Source organism: Zootoca vivipara, chromosome 1 (genome assembly GCF_965207765.1).
Source record: "Zootoca vivipara chromosome 1, rZooViv2.hap1.1, whole genome shotgun sequence".
In the NCBI taxonomy this organism is placed as follows: Eukaryota; Metazoa; Chordata; class Lepidosauria; order Squamata; family Lacertidae; genus Zootoca; species Zootoca vivipara.
Genome location: NC_142582.1, coordinates 118,285,506 through 118,303,030, shown reverse-complemented (window position 1 = coordinate 118,303,030; position 17,525 = coordinate 118,285,506). Strand labels below are relative to the sequence as shown.

The 17,525-nt window shown below is 39.0% G+C and overlaps 1 protein-coding gene across 2 annotated transcripts in view; it reads left to right on the top strand.

The window, feature by feature from the left end:
* SETD3 (SET domain containing 3, actin N3(tau)-histidine methyltransferase) overlaps window positions 1-17,525 on the top strand; it is a 58,000-nt gene that overhangs the window by 2,171 nt on the left and 38,304 nt on the right. For both annotated transcript variants that reach the window (XM_088673244.1, XM_035106365.3), the window contains exons 2-6: window positions 11,251-11,360; window positions 11,678-11,770; window positions 13,621-13,769; window positions 14,520-14,592; window positions 15,635-15,891. In XM_088673244.1, coding sequence (XP_088529370.1) covers window positions 11,258-11,360; window positions 11,678-11,770; window positions 13,621-13,769; window positions 14,520-14,592; window positions 15,635-15,891 — 675 coding nt within the window. In that variant the 5' untranslated portion in view covers window positions 11,251-11,257. The remainder of the gene's footprint in view (window positions 1-11,250; window positions 11,361-11,677; window positions 11,771-13,620; window positions 13,770-14,519; window positions 14,593-15,634; window positions 15,892-17,525) is intronic.

Sequence of the window (17,525 nt, the reverse complement as noted above, 5' to 3'; positions counted from 1 at the left end):
AAAGGTTTCTTGAGCTATGTCCGAAGTAAGAGGAAGAACAAGCAAGTGGTAGGTCCTCTGTGTGGGGAACACAGAGAAATGCTATTGGGTGACAGAGAAAAAGCGGAACTACTCAACACCTACTTTGCCCCTGTCTGCACCCAAAGGGAAAGTGATGCTCAACCTGGTGATAACAGAATAAATAATGTAAGGAGGGAGCTGCAGCCCCAGATAGGAAAAAAGGTAGTGAGGGAACACCTATGGTAGCTACTTTAAATGAATTCAAATCTCCAGGGCCCGATGAGCTGCATTCAAGTGTACTAAAGGAGCTTGTGGAGCCTTTGTCTATTATCTTTGAAATTTTTTGGAGAACAGGTGAGGTCCCTACAGACTGGACACGGGCAAATGTTTCCCCTTCTTCAAAAAGGGAAAGGAAGACCCAGGTAACTACTGACCAGGGAGCTTGACATTGATGCCAGGGAAGGTCCTAGAACAGATAATTCAACAGTTGGTCTGTGAGCATTTAGAAAAGGATGCTGTGGTTACTAAGACCCAGTATGGGTTTCTCAAAAATAAGTCATGCCAAACCAATTTGATTTATTTTTTGATGGAATTACAAACTTGGTGGATCAGGGAAATGCTGTGGACGCAGTGTATCTTGATTTCAGTAAGACTTTTGACAAAGTACCTCATAATATTCTCATGAGGAAGCTAGTAAAATGTGGTTTGAATGAGGTAACTGTTAGGTGGATTTGTGGCTGGCTGACTGACTGAACCCAAAGAGTTCTCATTAATGGTTCCTCATCATCCTGGAAAAAGTGAAAAGTGGGGTTCTGTCCTGGGCCCGTTGTTCAGCATCTTTATAAATGACTGATGAAGGAATTGAGGGGATGCTCATCAAATTTCATGACACCATACTGGGAGGGGTGGCTAATGCCGGAGAAGACAGAATCAGAATTCAAAATGACCTTAACAGTTTGGAGAAATCAGCACAAGCTAAAATTTCAGTAGGGACAAATGTAAGGTTCTGCACCTAGGCAGCAATAGCAAGATGCACAAATATAGGATGGGGGATGCCTGGCTTACTAGCAGTACAGGTGAAAAGGATCTAGGAGTCTTGGTGGACCACAAGCTGAACATTCTAGGCTGCATCAACAGAAGTATAGTGTCCAGATCAATGGAAGTAATAGTACCACTCTATTCTGCCTTAGTTAGACCACACTTGGAATCCTGTGTCCAGTTCTGGGCACCACAGTTTAAGAAGGATGTTGACAAGCTAGAACATGTGCAGAGGAGAAGCAACCAAGATGATCAAGGGTATGGAAACAGCCTTATAAGGAGCGCTTGAAGGAGCTGGGTATGTTTAGCCTGGAGAAGTGGGGACTGAGAGGAGATATGATAGCCACCTTCAAATATCTTAAGGGCTGTCACATGGAGGAGGCAGCATGCTTGTTTTTTCCTGCTCTGGAGGGTAGGATTTGAACCAATGGCTTCAAGTTGCAAGAAAGGAGATTCCAACTAACATTCGGAAATACTTTCTGACAGAGCTGTTCAGCCGTGGAACAGACTCCCACAAGAGGTGGTGGACTCTCCTTCCTTGGAGGTTTTTAAACACAGGTTGGATGGCCGTCTGTCGTGGATGCTTTAATTGAGATTCCTGCATTGCAGAGGGTTGGACTACACTAGATGACTTTTGGCGTCCCTTCCAACTCTATGATTCCAGACCTTTCCTGCCAAATGAGTGTACAGTTACCCCATTTTACTTTAACCTGATCATAATTGTAGTGTGATTGCACTTGCTTCCATCTTGAATTCTCCATTCTTATTCATTGATAATTTAATGTCCCTTTCACTGAAGTTATGTTTCCTTTCTTCTCAAAGTCTTTTTTTTTTGTAGTAGGTTTAACTTTTTACTGCATTTATCCATCCACCCACTTAATATTGTATTGGCAGAGATATGGCTAGTCGAGAATCGTATATGGGTAATGGAGTGATGCTGTTTGCCGTGCCAGTGGTTCTTTGTTGTTAGTTCATGAGGGAAAGATAGGCAATCTACTCATGGCTCATGTGGGAGGAAAACGGAACACAAATTTAACGAGGCTTGATAATGGATTAAGATCTTGTAGTTTGGAGGCATTTTTTTATTTTGTGAAATCTTGGTTCTCTTCCTGTCTGTTCAACCCAACTGATGCACCTCTCACCATGAAATATCAAAGTATGACCAAAAAAATCAAGAGAAAAATTGGAGAGGGTTATTGCAATTATGCTCTACATGTGGGCTTTCCATAGGCATCTGGTTGGCCATTGCAAGATTTGAATGCCAGGCTGTGTATGTCCCTGATCTGCTCTAGAGATATGAAGGCCCGGAAAAAATTGGAAAAAAACAAACGGTTTTTTTCCGTTTTCCCCCATAAGCCTTTTTCTTCCTGAAAAATTGAAAAAATAAAAAATAGATTGTGGAATGTTTTATTTTAACATGATGGATAAAATATTTTAAGATAAGGGGTTCAAATATTTTATAAATCATTTCTAAAAAGTATGTATGGTATCAGATTATTCTGATTTCTGTGAGGACAAGCAAGTCCTAGGTTACAAACTGAACTCTCCAATGCAAGAACAAGATACATTTCTTCCTTTAGGAGGTGCTGTTGTCACTAGAAAAGAAAAAGGTTTCAGTTTTGTTTTTGCATGCATGTGGTATGCATTGGTTCTGTTCCTCTTCACTAGGCCTCAAAGCACTGGAAGAAAATATAGAGCAACAAAAAGGGCCTGAAAGTATATACTGTACTTAATTTTAAAAGGTTAGGGTTACTTCTGGATTTTTAAAAATTGTTTTGTGGAGTTTTCTTTGTTCCACATAAACTAGTAAACAGTTCAGGAGATTGTTGCTCCATTTGTTACAAATACAAATATTATTTTAAAAGTAAATTCTGTTGGTATTAATTGTTTGGATACACTATATTTTTAATATGCTAGTTGTGATAACTTTATGCCCATTAAAATTGTCCATAGTTATATTTTATGTTTCTAAAGTAACAGAATGACTTTCAATCTGTAAAAGAAAAAAAAAGTGCTAATGTAGCTTTTTTTTTTATTTTTCCAAAAAATTCCATCCCCCTCCCCCCCCCCGGAAAAACGGGTTTTTTTTCCAAGCTTCAAAATTTTCGGAAATTTTACATCTCTAATATGCTCTCATGCTTTTTTGGGAGAAACTGTTAAACATCATTATGCTTCATCTCTCATTTCGGAATTGTTTTCCTTTAGCACAGGAATGAGGAACCTTTGACTCTTCTGATGTTGTTAGACTCCACTCTCATCAGTCACAGCAAGCTTACCCAATAGTCAAGGATGGTGAAAGTTGTAGTCCAGCAATATCTGAAGGGCCACAGAATCACAACATCTGCTTCAGCAAAATGGCTAGCTTGTTCTACCCATCAACTCATTTTACTATTCCTTGTTTTGTGGTGTGGCATGATTTAACCTGCTCATTGCTTATGTCAGACTGTTAGGTTAGGAATTTGAATTTGTTAAATGCTTTTGCATTAGATATGCTTTACAGATCCTTTCTTGGGGTTGTATTCAGAGGTGTCCCTACACAGGTAGAACGGACTTCCATACATGTAAGAGAACTTCCCCTTGCTCTCCTGCTGCCTACCTCTCCCAAAAAGTCTGCTTTGGAGAGTTTGGGGAATGGCAGGGAGGTAGGAGAAGGAAGGAGAAATACTGTTGCAAATCAGAAGTCTGCTTGTTTGACATTGGATCTTACTCTGTCTTCTGGTATATGGAAAGCCTTTTGTATGACAAAATGGTGAAAGAGTAAAAACCAGCAAACAGGCTTGTGTTGCTTATTGTGACTTTCACCTATTTTTAATTTGCTTAAAAATACCCTGTTGACTATATGCTATCTCAAAATGAAACACCAGTACTGTACTGTATAAGTTTGTCTCCTTGCTAGTACTGTATGGTACAACTTCATTTATGATCTTTAAAATTCCATATTCTACAAGGAAACTGGAGAATTACAATCTTTTAGCAAATTAAGTACAGAATTAATATTCACTTTCTTTTAATTGATATTATACTTTCGGTAGGTATATATTTTTATTAGCATACATTCTTTGCAACCCACATGCGTCCAGAATCCCAGTTAATTCTAATGATTGTTGAGAAACTGCATGTACAAAACATGATACACCATGTTGTAATTAAATGTCAGGAAGATACCATAGTTTTCTAGTGTGTGAACTTAACAAGAGAAATGCTTTTTCTTCTAAAGTTGTTATGGACTTTGCTACATAGATTTGCTGAAACCTATTTTTTCTTGATTGGTTTAAGTTCTTAAAAGGGGAGCTGGTTCAGTTTACAAGCAAACTGTCATAAACCATCCTACTGTGATAACTAACACAAGTAGAATTTATCTTTGTAAGATAAAAGTACTATTTGGGTATTCTTATGTGGGGGAAAACATGCAAGGAAAAGCAGGGTTATGCAGCCCAGCTCTGTTTTAATAATAATACTCTGGGCAGTTTAGAACCTTCCACAAATTTGGGGTCTGAACCAGAGAGCTGCACAACATATTTTAGAGCCCTTCGAAACCAGAGCTTTAAATCACACAGATATAAATATATATTTAAATGCTTTTCAGATTTATACATTTCACTAACTTTACACTCATTTTAACATTTCAAAACTGGACTTCCTTCCCACTCTTTCTGCAGTTCTTTAAGTTAATTTTTAATATCTTCTGCATATCCAAATTAACATAATTTGCTCATTTATTCATCTACTTTAAATATATACTGTACTCTTATAAAACTGCAGGTTATTACAATAATCCTGCCAATGTTCTTATCTGTTTACAATTTATTTGTAAATATTCAATAAACCATTTCCATTCTTTTATAAAATGTTTGTTATCTTGATTTCTTATTCTTCCAGTAAGTTTCACCATTTCTGCATATTCCATAAGTTTTTGAATCCATTCTTACTTTACTGGGACTTCTGCTTCTTTCCATTTTGGGGCAAGTAACATTCTTGCCGCTGTAGTAGCATAGAGATTCTTCACAAGTAGAATATGTATTCCTCCTTGTGTCTTTCTATGAATGTGATCTGTTCCATAGTAGAACAGACTCCCTAGGGGACTTTACTTCTTTGGAGCTTTTTAAGCAGAGGTTGGATGGCCACCTGTCACATATGCATTGCAATGGGGTTGAAGTAGATGACCCCCAGGCTTCGCTCCAGATTTATAATTCTAAGATTCTATGATTCCAAGGTTCTAAGACTGAGCCCCGAAGGGCAAGAGTTTCTGATGCAGTCTGCTGTCAGTAGGCAGTTGCTTTGTGAAGGGAAGTAGCTTCACTGCTGTATCAGTTACATCAGCTCAAGTACTAATTTTGGGATATTGCTAAACATACTGACTATTACTGATGGCCTAAGTTCCTGGCATTCTCTGCAGTAGTACAAAGGTAACAAATTATAACGGACCATTACAAACTCAAATACAGTGGTACCTCAGGTTAAGAACTTAATTCGTTCTGGAGGTCCGTTCTTAACCTGAGCTACCACTTTAGCTAATGGGGCCTCCCGCTGCCGCCGCGCCGCCGCCGTGTGATTTCTATTCTCATCCTGAAGCAAAGTTCTTAACCTCAGGTACTATTTCTGGGTTAGCGGAGTCTGTAACCTGAAGCGTCTGTAACCCAAGGTACTACTGTAGACTTGGTGGCTTTTAGCTACAAGAAATAAAATTGAAACCTCTGTGTTCAGTGGCAGTACACCTCTAATGATCAATGCTGGGGTCGAGAAGGGAATGGGTTTTTTGTGACTTCTAAGAATTATCTAACAGGCCACAAATGAGTACTAGACTAGACTGGCATCTGGTCAAATAGTGAGGCAGCTAGAAGTGGAGCATGTTTCGCTAAAGAGAAAAATAAGGGCTTTCACTGGCAGCTTCCTTGGTTCCCCTAGCCCTCATCTTGTTTCTGAGATTTTAAAGGATTTTAAAGGATTATTCTGTATATTGTCCCCACAGTCATAAAAATCTCAGGATTCAAAGCATAACTTGTCTTAGCTCTCAGCAGTACAGTATTTGCAAAATAATAATTTTCTGTTAAATGAACAATGACAATTTTGGAATGATATCTAATGATGCATGCCTAATTTGCCCAATGCAAATCTTGTGCAACATGGCTTAAGTTTCTTTTCTCTCCCCCAGCCCTCTGTGCACCCCAAAACATTCTTTGTAGAATCCTCTGGGGCAATTCCCCCCCCCAAAGGTGGCTGCAAGGGAAGGACAGGAAGGAGTGCATGAGTGGATCTTGCCCATTGAGTGTACTTTCAGAGGACACCTTAATGAGTAGGCTTTTCTACAGTGAAACTTGCTTTGCTTAGTTCTTACAAATGAGCTTGGACTGTTAAAAGCCACTTTGTAAAACTGTGATCTTATTTGGATCTTGTATTGAAATAATTAACTTTATGCTAGTTTGGATTTTGAAATAAGTTAGAAAGTGTGGGAGAGAGTTGGGGATTTATTGGCTATATCTAGAGGATTTGGAATACTAAGTATTGTTGATGATTGTCTTTATTTCCCCTAGAATGATTTCATCTAACTTCTGCTTTGATACTGGTTTAATTTAGTACATTCTAGAGGTTTTTTTCAAAGACAAGTACTATATGCCTTTGGGTTCTTATCATAAATGTTAGTTTGCAACATGTATATTATTCTGTTTTATTACAGTGAGTAAGGAGGACACGTTACAAAAGTATAGTTATGCATGAGGTGGGGGGGGAATGAATAGGTTCTCTATCTCCTGATATTTGAACCCTGGATCATCAAGTGAAACTAAATAGTGAGACATTCAGGGCAGACAAAAGGAAATACGTGGTAGTGACCACCAACATGGACAGCTTTAAAAGGGAAATAACCCTTTCTTCCAATGGACACTAATTGGACACAACCCTTTATAAGCAAATATTATTTTATAGTACAAAAAGAAAATTTAACAGTTTCAGAATAGGAAACTTGATATAACTCACTTATTATAATTCATTTAACTCCATTATTTAAATCTAGGTGCTTTAAATCAAATCAATTTTGTTAAACTTCTTTGCATTGCACCAAAGAAAATTATCTCTTCCTTTTTTCTTTGTTATAGAGGTGACCACTGTATCACAGTGAACTCAAATAGTTCTGAGATTCCTGTTAGAGGATAGTATTTCACTGTGCAGAAATTTCTAGTACTTTGGATTTAAATTATAGCAACAGCAGTTGGGAGTTGTTGGCATTTAAAAAAAGCAACTCGCCAGAAGTGTGATGACACAATTCATTTTTAGACTTCAGGTGTTTTGGCAGAACTTCCATGCTGTAGTGTAACTTATCCTAAGTACTGTACATGTAAATGCAATAATCACATCCTTTCCCTGTTGATCCTGGATCCATTTGTTTCCCCCTCTCTGTTGTCTGTCTGGTATCCTAGATTGTAAAATCCTCATGGCACGGATCTGTTCTGTCATTTGTATACCGCTACTTTCGTGGATAAGGGGGCGCGGGTGGCGCTGTGAATTAAACCACAGAGCCGAGGGCTTGCCGATCAAAAGGTTGGCGGTTTGAATCCCCACGACAGCGTGAGCTCCCGTTGCTTGGTCCCAGCTCCTGCCAACCTAGCAGTTCGAAAGCACATCAAAGTGCAAGTAGATAAATAGGTGGCGCTACAGCGGGAAGGTAAACAGTGTTTCCATGTGCTGCTCTAGTTTGCCAGAAACGGCTTTGTCATGCTGGCCACATGACTTGGAAGCTGTACACCGGCTCCCTCGGCCAATAACGTGAGATGAGCGCCCATTCTCCCATTCAGCTCAGAATGGGAGCTGAAAGATGAAACAACAAAGAGGTGATGATTAAGTGGGCAAGGGATGTCAGTCATGCAATTGAATTTGAAAGATGGGAGAGATTATAGAAAAGAGATTTACATTTTACGGCCTGCTCATCAGTAAGAGAAAACATGCTGAAGATGTTCTACAGGTGGTACATCACCCCAGAAAAATTATCAAAAATGTATAAAAATCAATCTTATTAAAAGATTCTGGAATGAGATTTATGAAGAATTAAAAAATCATTTAAAATCACATTTAAAAAACCCCCAGAATCTTTTCTATTAGGACTAATTTCGGAAGAGATCCCCAAAAGGAATATAAATGTATTTTTATATGCCACAGGGGCGGCTAGATTGTTAATTGCCAAAAATGGGAAAGGGGAGAAAATCCCTACAATAATAGAATACAGAAGTAAAATGTGTTAATTGGTAGTTATGGCAAAATTAATGGCAATAATTAGAGGAAATAATAATAATAATAATAATAATAATAATAATAATAATTTATTATTTATACCCCGCCCATGTGGCCGGGTTCCCCCAGCCACTCTGGGCGGCTTCCAACAAGATACTAAAATACAGAAATCCATCAAACATTAAAAGCTTCCCTAAACAGGACTGCCTTGAGATGCCTTCTAAAGGTCTGGTAATTGTTGTTCTCTTTGACCTCTGGTGGGAGGGCATTCCACAGGGTGGGTGCCACTACCGAGAAGGCCCTCTGCCTGGTTCCCTGTAACTTAGCTTCTCATAGCGAGGGAACCGCCAGAAGGCCCTCGGTGCTGGACCTCAGTGTCCGGGCAGAACGATGGGGGTGGAGACGCTCCTTCAGGTATACTGGACCGAGGCAGTTTAGGGCTTTAAAGGTCAGCACCAACACTTTGAATTGTGCTCGGAACCATACTGGGAGCCAATGTAGGTCTTTCAGGGGCGGTGTTATGTGGTCTCGGCAGCCGCTCCCAGTCACCAGTCTAGCTGCCACATTCTGGGTTAGTTTTAGTTTCCGGGTCACCTTCAAAGGTAGCCCCACATTGCAGTAGTCCAAGCGACTACTTGGATGCACAAATCAGGAAATAATGAAGGAATGGGAAGGAGTGAAGGATTATATGATGGTGCATGGTTCTGGAGTAGATATATTGATAGATATGGTGTAAAATGTGCAATGGAAAACAAGAAGAAAATAAGAATAAAACAAAGGATATAAGATAAGGTTATGGAAAACAATAACAACTGAAGAAGAGAAAGTAGAATGTTGAATTAATGAAATCACGCACGGGAGGGGGGAAGGGGTTGAAAAATGTATTTTTACTGTAATGGATTTGTGGTATCTATGTTTGGGTTTGCTTTTATTTAGTGTAAAAATGGAAATTAAATAAATGTATTTTTAAATAATAATAAAAACGCGAAATGAGCGCCACAACCCCAGAGTCGGTCACGACTGGACCTAATGGTCAGGGGTCCCTTTACCTTTACTTTTGTGGATAGTGCTGTAGAAATAATAATGCTGTGTGTATAGTGTTAAAATACTGTTTTAGTTGTGAGTTTGCAGCGAGGCTGTATGCCCTGAGCCCCCCTTCTACCGGTAATTCCTGGATCCAGCATGGATTCAGTTGCTGGAATAGCCAGACCATCCTGATAATGGCCCACAAAGGGAGTGGCTCTGTGCCAGAGGGCCAAGGGTTAGACCCCCCCCCTCCCTCAATTGTCTGTTAGAAAGACAAAAGTCCAGAGTTGAGAGTTGAGTTTTGTGAACCAGAAACTGGATGCAAAAGCTACAGGCTGAAAAGGCAGAGAGGGAGAGGGAGAGGGAGAGGGAGAGGGAGAGGGAGAGAGAGAGAGAGAGAGAGAGAGAGAGAGAGAGAGAGAGAGAGAGAGAGAGAGAGAGAGAGAGAGAGGGAGGCCTGATTTCTGCTGCAATCCAAGGCAGTGGCAATGGGAGAAGCAGGACTTTCTTGGGAGATTAATGCTGTGAACCTCTCCATCGTAGGCTCAGGTTGCATATACCGTATGTGTAAATTAAGCACATATCATAAAGACTCAACAGTCTCTACTATGTTTCATTCCAAAAGAAAACACAAACCCTGGGACCCCTGGAATCTCACACCACTCGGAGATTGGGATGGCATGCAAATGTGTTTATGGGCATGTTTTAGATAAGAAATCTGATAAAAGTAAGCTAGAAATTCTTCTTAGACTTGGTTATGTTATAGAGATCTTATTCTTTCTGATAAGGTTTCTGGAATATTTATGTTTGCACTAACTAATAGATTGTGCAGCCATTGAGTTGTAAAGCATTTTGTTGAGAGCAAAATGTTAATCCTATCAATCTAACTTTAGGGTTACAGGGTGTTAAGGTTGCAAAAACATGCACTAATGAACTTATTTATTGCAAAGTGAGTGTCTTCTGAAGGAAAGTATTGGGTGCACATTTTTTTGTTTAAACTGAGTGGGAAGGAAGAAAATTATATATATATATCTATCATCAAGGAAAGATTTTGGTGGAACAGAAGTTCAAAGCCGAACACAACATGAGATCTTTGCCAACAAGAGTTAAGAGTGGGAGATGAGTTAAACTCTTGCTGCCACTGTTCTTGCATGCTATCTGGTGCCAAGTTCATTGGATCCTCTATATTTGGGTATGCGACTTAGCTGCATGTACCAAGCATATTCATCAACACTTGACAGTTTCTTCCTTGGAGAAAGTTTCTATGGTTTTCCAGAAATTTACGTTTTTGTTATATTAAAACCAGCTAGCAGAGAAAAACATTTTAAGCACTGGCACTGGCTGTTTGCACAGGTAGGCACTACTTAACCTTGTTCAACAAACCTGCCCTAAATACATTAATGTAAATCTCATCAAAATAAATGAAACAGGAAGCAAGCCAGCTGTTTTGGATAGGTTCTAAATAAAACATTTTATTGCAGCTAGGATCAAACCCAATTTATTGAGCATTTTAAAATGTGTATTTTTTATAAGTATATACATACATTTATGCTAACGTGACTTACATGGTTAGCTACCAGTGTTTTTAGTTATACATGGGGATGCTTTTCTTATACACTTCAGTAACAGAACTCGGTTAATTGGATGGTATAGAATAGTCTAAATAATGAACAGAGTGGCACCTAAGTTCTTTGAGCAGAACAGACTTCCATTCATGCAATCTGCTCCATAGGATTGGAGGACCTTCCTAAACAGATTTGGGAGCGGAGGCTGTACCTATCAGGCACCACTCACAGGTACAATTTTTAATAGAGTATCAGGTGTTTTCTTTCAAGCCTTCCAGATATTTGCTCATCTTCATCTCCCCAGCATTCAATTATATTGGTATCTATGGTAAAAAAGAAAGAAAGAGAACATAAGTAGTAACAGAAACTCCTTGCTTATTTAACTACTGTTCTCTTTTAGTTGGAAGATGGGGAAGAAAAGCAGAGTGAAAACTCAGAAGTCAGGCACTGGAGCCACGGCAGCAGTCTCTCCAAAAGAAATGTTGAATCTAATTAGTGAATTATTACAAAGTAAGTATGTTGTATTGTGGTTGTGGCGAAGGGGATTATCTCTATAAGTTCATGTGGAAAATAGGCAGGGCTGAATTTTTTTCTATTTAGTATTTAAATTAGGAAAGGAAAGTCTATCCAGGCTCTAGCCCCTCTATTCCTGTAAAATATATTAGAGGTTCATGGCTTCAGTGAAGATACGTTTTTAGTATTGGAGTTCAAATGGAAGTTATGAAATTGAACATATAAATCCATTTATGGTACTCTCTTGATGTTAAGGAGAGGAGAAAAGTTAAATTTCAGTGAGCAATATTTTTTGTTGTTGTTTATCTTTTCAGAATGTAGCAGTCCAACTCCAGGTCCTGGAAAGGAGTGGGAAGAGTATCAACAGATCCGAGCTCTTGTTGAGAGAATCCGTAAAAAACAGAAAGGTAAACAAGAAATGGTTTTTCTAATTGCCTGTGATCAGAAGTAATTTTGGCACTGTATTTTGCTGCCTTCTGTCTTTTAAAAAAGACCCTAATTAACTTTTAAGCACGCTCTGAGTCACAAATATTTCTTATTTTAGTATTCTCAAAAAAGACTGAGCTTTCATTCCTTTGCAAAAGTGTTGAAAAGAGACTAGTCTGTATTGTAGAGTGGAGCAGAGCACCTGAGTGTTGAACTTTCAGGGACCATTTCAAGAATTATAAATGTTTAGTTGTGAAGCATATTTGTTTAGTTGCTAAATGCTTTTTATTTGTAAGCATTCCCCTTATTTAAAACAAAATAGCTGGTTTTTCATCAGTCATTACATTCTTTGTTTATATTATGGTATGAGCTTTCGTGTGCATGCACACTTCTTCAGATACACTGAAGAATCTGAAGAAGTGTGCATGCACACGAAAGCTCATACCATAATATAAACTTAGTTGGTCTTTAAGGTGCTACTGAAGGAATTTTTTTATTTTGCTTCGACTCAGACCAACACGGCTACCTACCTGTAACTACATTCTTTGTGTCTGTGCTGACACCACAACTGCTATTTTTGCAGTGTCTGCAATAATAATTTGTATTGGATGATTCATTAGCCACATTTAACCTGGTAGGTTATGTTTGCATAACATCTTAAAACAAGTGTTTACCTTTGAAAAGAAATTTCCTGTTAATATTATTGTTAATGCTTGAATAGATACCAAAAATTGGGCAGTCCCATTTGCAAGTGACCACCATAGGGAACTCAACACTTTGTTTCTAGAAACAATCCTTTTGTTTATGCTTTTTCCTTCCCCTTTATTTGTGGCATCACAGTAAAAATGTGAATTTAATTATTGAAGTGCACATGTGGGCTCTATATGCTTTTATTCTACATGGTAAAAAGAAAATGTGTCTTAGCCTGAGCTCCACATGCATATTAACTTTTTAAAATAAAAAAGGTAGAACAATCTAAAACTGCTGCTGTAGACACCTCTTCATTCACATTTATTATAAGTATTTTCCTCATTATGAGTTAAAACATTGCAGTACAATAATGTTAATAAACAGTTCATTGACCTCGTTAGGAATGTTTAACCTTTTATATCAATAGCTACAGTAAATAATTCTGGCATTTCTAATTCTTCTCACTCTGATGGAATTTTACAGTTTTACCATTTCCCCTGTTTGCCCTAGCTTGTAAGGCTTATCCTATACCTACTTGGAGAAAGGTCTGTAGGTTCATAATGGTGCCAAGGAGAACTTCATTAAAGTGAACCCTCCCTAAATATAAGGCAAATTAAGATAATGTAATCTGTGGTCAAGAAAAACAAAGGAATTGTGCCAAATAGCCTGTCTGGCAGAATATGTGGTGTTTTCACTGAGGAATTTGGGAGTTGCTTGAGCTCACTTTTTATTGGCACGTTGTCTTTCACTCTGAGAATTAAAGCCTTGGTTTACCAAATTGAACTGAATTGCTTGTACAGTCGTACCTTGGAAGTCAAACAGATTAGTTCCTGAATGTTTTGGCTCCCAAACGTCACAAACCCATAAGTGACTGTTCCGGTTTGCGAACTATTTTTGGAAGCCGACAGGGCTCCCGGGGCTTCTGATTGGCTGCAGGAGCTTCTTGCAGTCAATCAGAAGCCGTGCGTTGGTTTGCGAACATTTTAAGTTGAACGAACTTCCGGAACAGATTCCGTTCGACTTCCAAGGTATGACTGTATTTTAAAAGCTGCTATGAATACTTCCTAAACTTTTTAAACGTCTGTGTTAATTAGTACCCGTGTCTCATTGTGTTTTTCTCTGCTGCTAAATATGAACATAGGTTTGTCTGTCGTATTTGATGGAAAAAGAGAAGATTATTTCACTGAACTAATTAACTGGGCCAGAGAGAATGGTGCATCTACAGAGGGCTTTGAAGTGGCTAACTTTGGTGAAGAGGGTTTTGGTTTGAAAGCTACGAGAGAGATAAAAGTGAGTATAGCATGGCATTGGAAGGTACATTGGGGGCATTTAAAGATCACTCAACCAGTTCCCAGTAAAATAAAAAAATTCCTTCAGTAGCACCTTAAAGACCAACTAAGTTTATATTTTGGTATGAGCTTTCGTGTGCATGCACACTTCTTCAGATACATGCACACGAAAGCTCATACCAAAATATAAACTTAGTTGGTCTTTAAGGTGCTACTGAAGGAATTTTTTTATTTTGCTTCGACTCAGACCAACACGGCTACCTACCTGTAACCAGTTCCCAGTGTTTGAAATACTAAAGTGGCAGAAGACTAGATCTTTTGGAATTTACTACAGGTGTTGAGCTTGTCCAAATCATGGTCCTGATGCAGAGATCCTCATGTGGAATAGCAGGATCCTCTATCCTACAGAAGACAGTGATGTCACAATATCTCAATGTGCTAATATGTCCCTTGGGGAAGAAAATGTTAGGTATAAATGGCTTGTCTCCCCATCCTCCAATTAGTGGTGCAAACTTTGCACAATCACATATAGTGCAGAGGCTTAATGGTCACAGAGTATAATAATAGTGGTTGCCCCAAGTGTTGCCCAGCATCTTTCACAGGTGCAAGACTTGGACTTAGGTCATGCACTGTGCCACTGTGCTTCCACTAGCAGAATGGCTGTTTTGCAGGTGGATTACCACAATTTGTTACCATCCTGTATGTTTATCAGATCTGTATGATATTGTGAACTTTCCTTGTGTTTTTCTAGGCAGAAGAGCTTTTTCTCTGGGTTCCCAGAAAATTGTTGATGACTGTTGAATCAGCGAAAAATTCAGTTTTGGGTAAGAGAAGATTTTGAATGCGTTTGCAGATATGCAAAGGGTGTATTGATGGAAAGTTCTCCACTAGCAAAACAATGAAATTGTCAGTTAGAATTCTCTAGTGGGTTTATTACAATGCTTGAACAATGTATCATATTTGTTATTATTTATTGAACTGGGGTGTATGAGGAGGGTAGTACCTCTGGTGGGGGACACCTCATGCTGCTTCTGGGATAGTTTGTCTACCTTTGGTCCCTACCATGTACTCAGCTCTCACCTGTGGCTTCTAGAAGCTGTTTGCCGGGAACAGCATTGACCGGCTGGCTAAACCAAGTGAGGGTAGCCGATAGGTCTCAAACCCTCAGTAAGTTTAGGTATTCCCTTCCCTGCCAGGCTCTGGCAGATTGAGTGGATGATACCTATAGTGAGTCCAACAGTCAAGAAGATGGTTCCTACACTTGCTGTAGAGGGAAGTGAGGGGCAAATGAGTCTTGTCAACCTAGGAAGGTAGCCCATCTAGCAGAAAGAAAACTGGTCCTAAACCTCTGCTGCCTTGTGGGATATCTTCAGGAGAGGAGAGGGCTAAGGAGTAAACCCTAAACAAATCTGGAGTGGAGTCCCTAAGATGGTTGGATGGCATCTTGTATGCCTCCTTCTGACAAACTCCTGCTGCCAAGCTGGTGCCAAATGTATTGCTCTGCTTTCTTTTCTCAGCAAGGCCAATAGGGGTGTCTTGTTATCTGGGCAGACCAGGACCTGAGCTCCAGGGAGGTCACTTCAGTGCTGCTAACACAGCGGTTTGGTTTCACCTCTGGAGGCGCGCTCTATTGTCTCTTGAGACAGATGGATGCCAACTAATTTATTGAAATTACCATTTTTAGATCAGTTTAAAAGTTACAGGAAAGTTACAGAAAGTCTATAATAGGAAGTAAACAAAATTCATGTTATTGCAAGACGTACTTATTTTGCTAAAGTTTTCTTTTTTACAAAAATCACTTAATATGCACTTAGGAATCCTGTTAGGGGGACTAAAATTTCTTTATGGGTTCTTTCCCTTTTTTAGGATCCTTGTATTCTCAAGACCGAATTCTCCAAGCCATGGGCAACATCACGCTAGCATTCCACCTTCTTTGTGAACGCTGCAATCCTAGTTCTTTCTGGTTGCCTTACATCCAAACTCTCCCAAGTGAATACAATACTCCTCTTTACTTTGAAGAAGATGAGGTTCAATATCTTCAGTCAACTCAGGCCATACATGACGTTTTCAGCCAATATAAAAATACTGCTCGACAGTATGCCTATTTCTACAAAGTTATTCAGGTAAGAGCCTGGAACAGACACTGCATTATATGAGGACCATAGCAAAGTAGAACTCTGACTTTTTTAAAGGCTTGTAAGTAGCACAGTACCAGTGATAACCTGGTTACTTTTTTACCATTGCTTATACCAGCAGAATGCTGTTGCTATGATAGTTGTTGTGTGTGGAGGTGGCAGTTATATATGGAAGGACCTCTGATAGAAGTGCAGTACATCATCTTGTTCTGAATGCACATATGTGACATAGATTTTGGGATAGCTATCTAGTGTTATTGGAAGAGGGTAGATTTTGCAGCCATCGCTCAGCAGTGTCCCAGGTGCACCATTTTATTTTCTCTATAGTGGATACCTGATTAATACTACTTTTTGCCCCTGGTGTGTCTAGCCTTTAGATGTCTGCATAAACCTATCCTGGGTTGTTGTGATGGAATTTTGAGAATCACTCAAAACGTGCTATATATATATTTCCTGCAGAAAATACTTTGTAGTGAATGGGAAGGGCTTCATTTTCCTTTGTTCACATATGCAAAATGATCCGAAAATGATTGTGATCATCTGGCATACACTTGTGAAATTTTGTGTTCATTTTTAGTGGAAAATCTTTAGCCTGTAAGGTTGCTGATGTACTTCAGATGATATAGAGTGTAATGACAATAATTCACTTGTTTGCAGAGCTCATTCATTCTCATGTATGACTCTTCGTTTGTAGCCTTCACCCTGCTCCTCCCCGAATATATACCTAATTCCTTTTGGTAACATTTATCTTTCCTCTTAAGGAAGTACTGTAGCTCAGTGGTAGATCATATGAATTCACATGCAAAAGACCCCAAGTTTAATCCTGGGCATCTCCAGCTGGATCTGGGTAGGACTCCTGTGTGAATTCGGGAGAGCCACTAGGAATCATTATAGAAAATATTGAGCTCTATGGAACAGTGATCTGGCTCTGTGTAAGGCAGCTTTCAGTGTTCCTCCACTTATTTTACTGTTCTTTTATGAAGAGTATGCTCATGCTTATGATCTTAAAAGTGCTTTACTTCAGTAGTAAAATACTTCACTTGTGTATCTCCTGTCCTGTCATCTTAGTTAGTAAACTGAGTTAGCCATTTAGACATTACAAGAATTGAGTAAATTTTCTGCTGGAGTAAACTCTGGCCTTTTAAAACCATGATAAAAAGGCAACAAAACCCAGACACCATGTAATTTTACTTCATGCAGTCTAAACATAACCAGTATCTCACTATCTAGATTTTTATCACCCCTGTAGCTCTCTTCTGTATCTTTTTTTCAGGGTAGCCAGATTCATAATGAACTGTGGAGTCCCATTTTTATACAAACTGTACCAGATAATATCTTCAAAGTATTAAGTAGTGTTGTTGCTTCTGAACTCTTTGAAGTGGCTGGGGTTCAAAGAGGGTACATGAATGAGCAGGAAAGAACTATAGGCTCAGTCTCAGAGCTTTGCTCACTATCTCTTTTTTGCTGTAGTTGCTTTTTGGCTCTGTAGAAGAGGCAGACAATTACTCAGTTTTAGAGGCATGGAAACAGCTACATTATAGAGTAAGCAACCCTTTGGCTGCAGGTAAAGTTCTTTCCTGTGTGTTCACGTGTTGACTTTCATTTCTGACCATAGTTCCTAT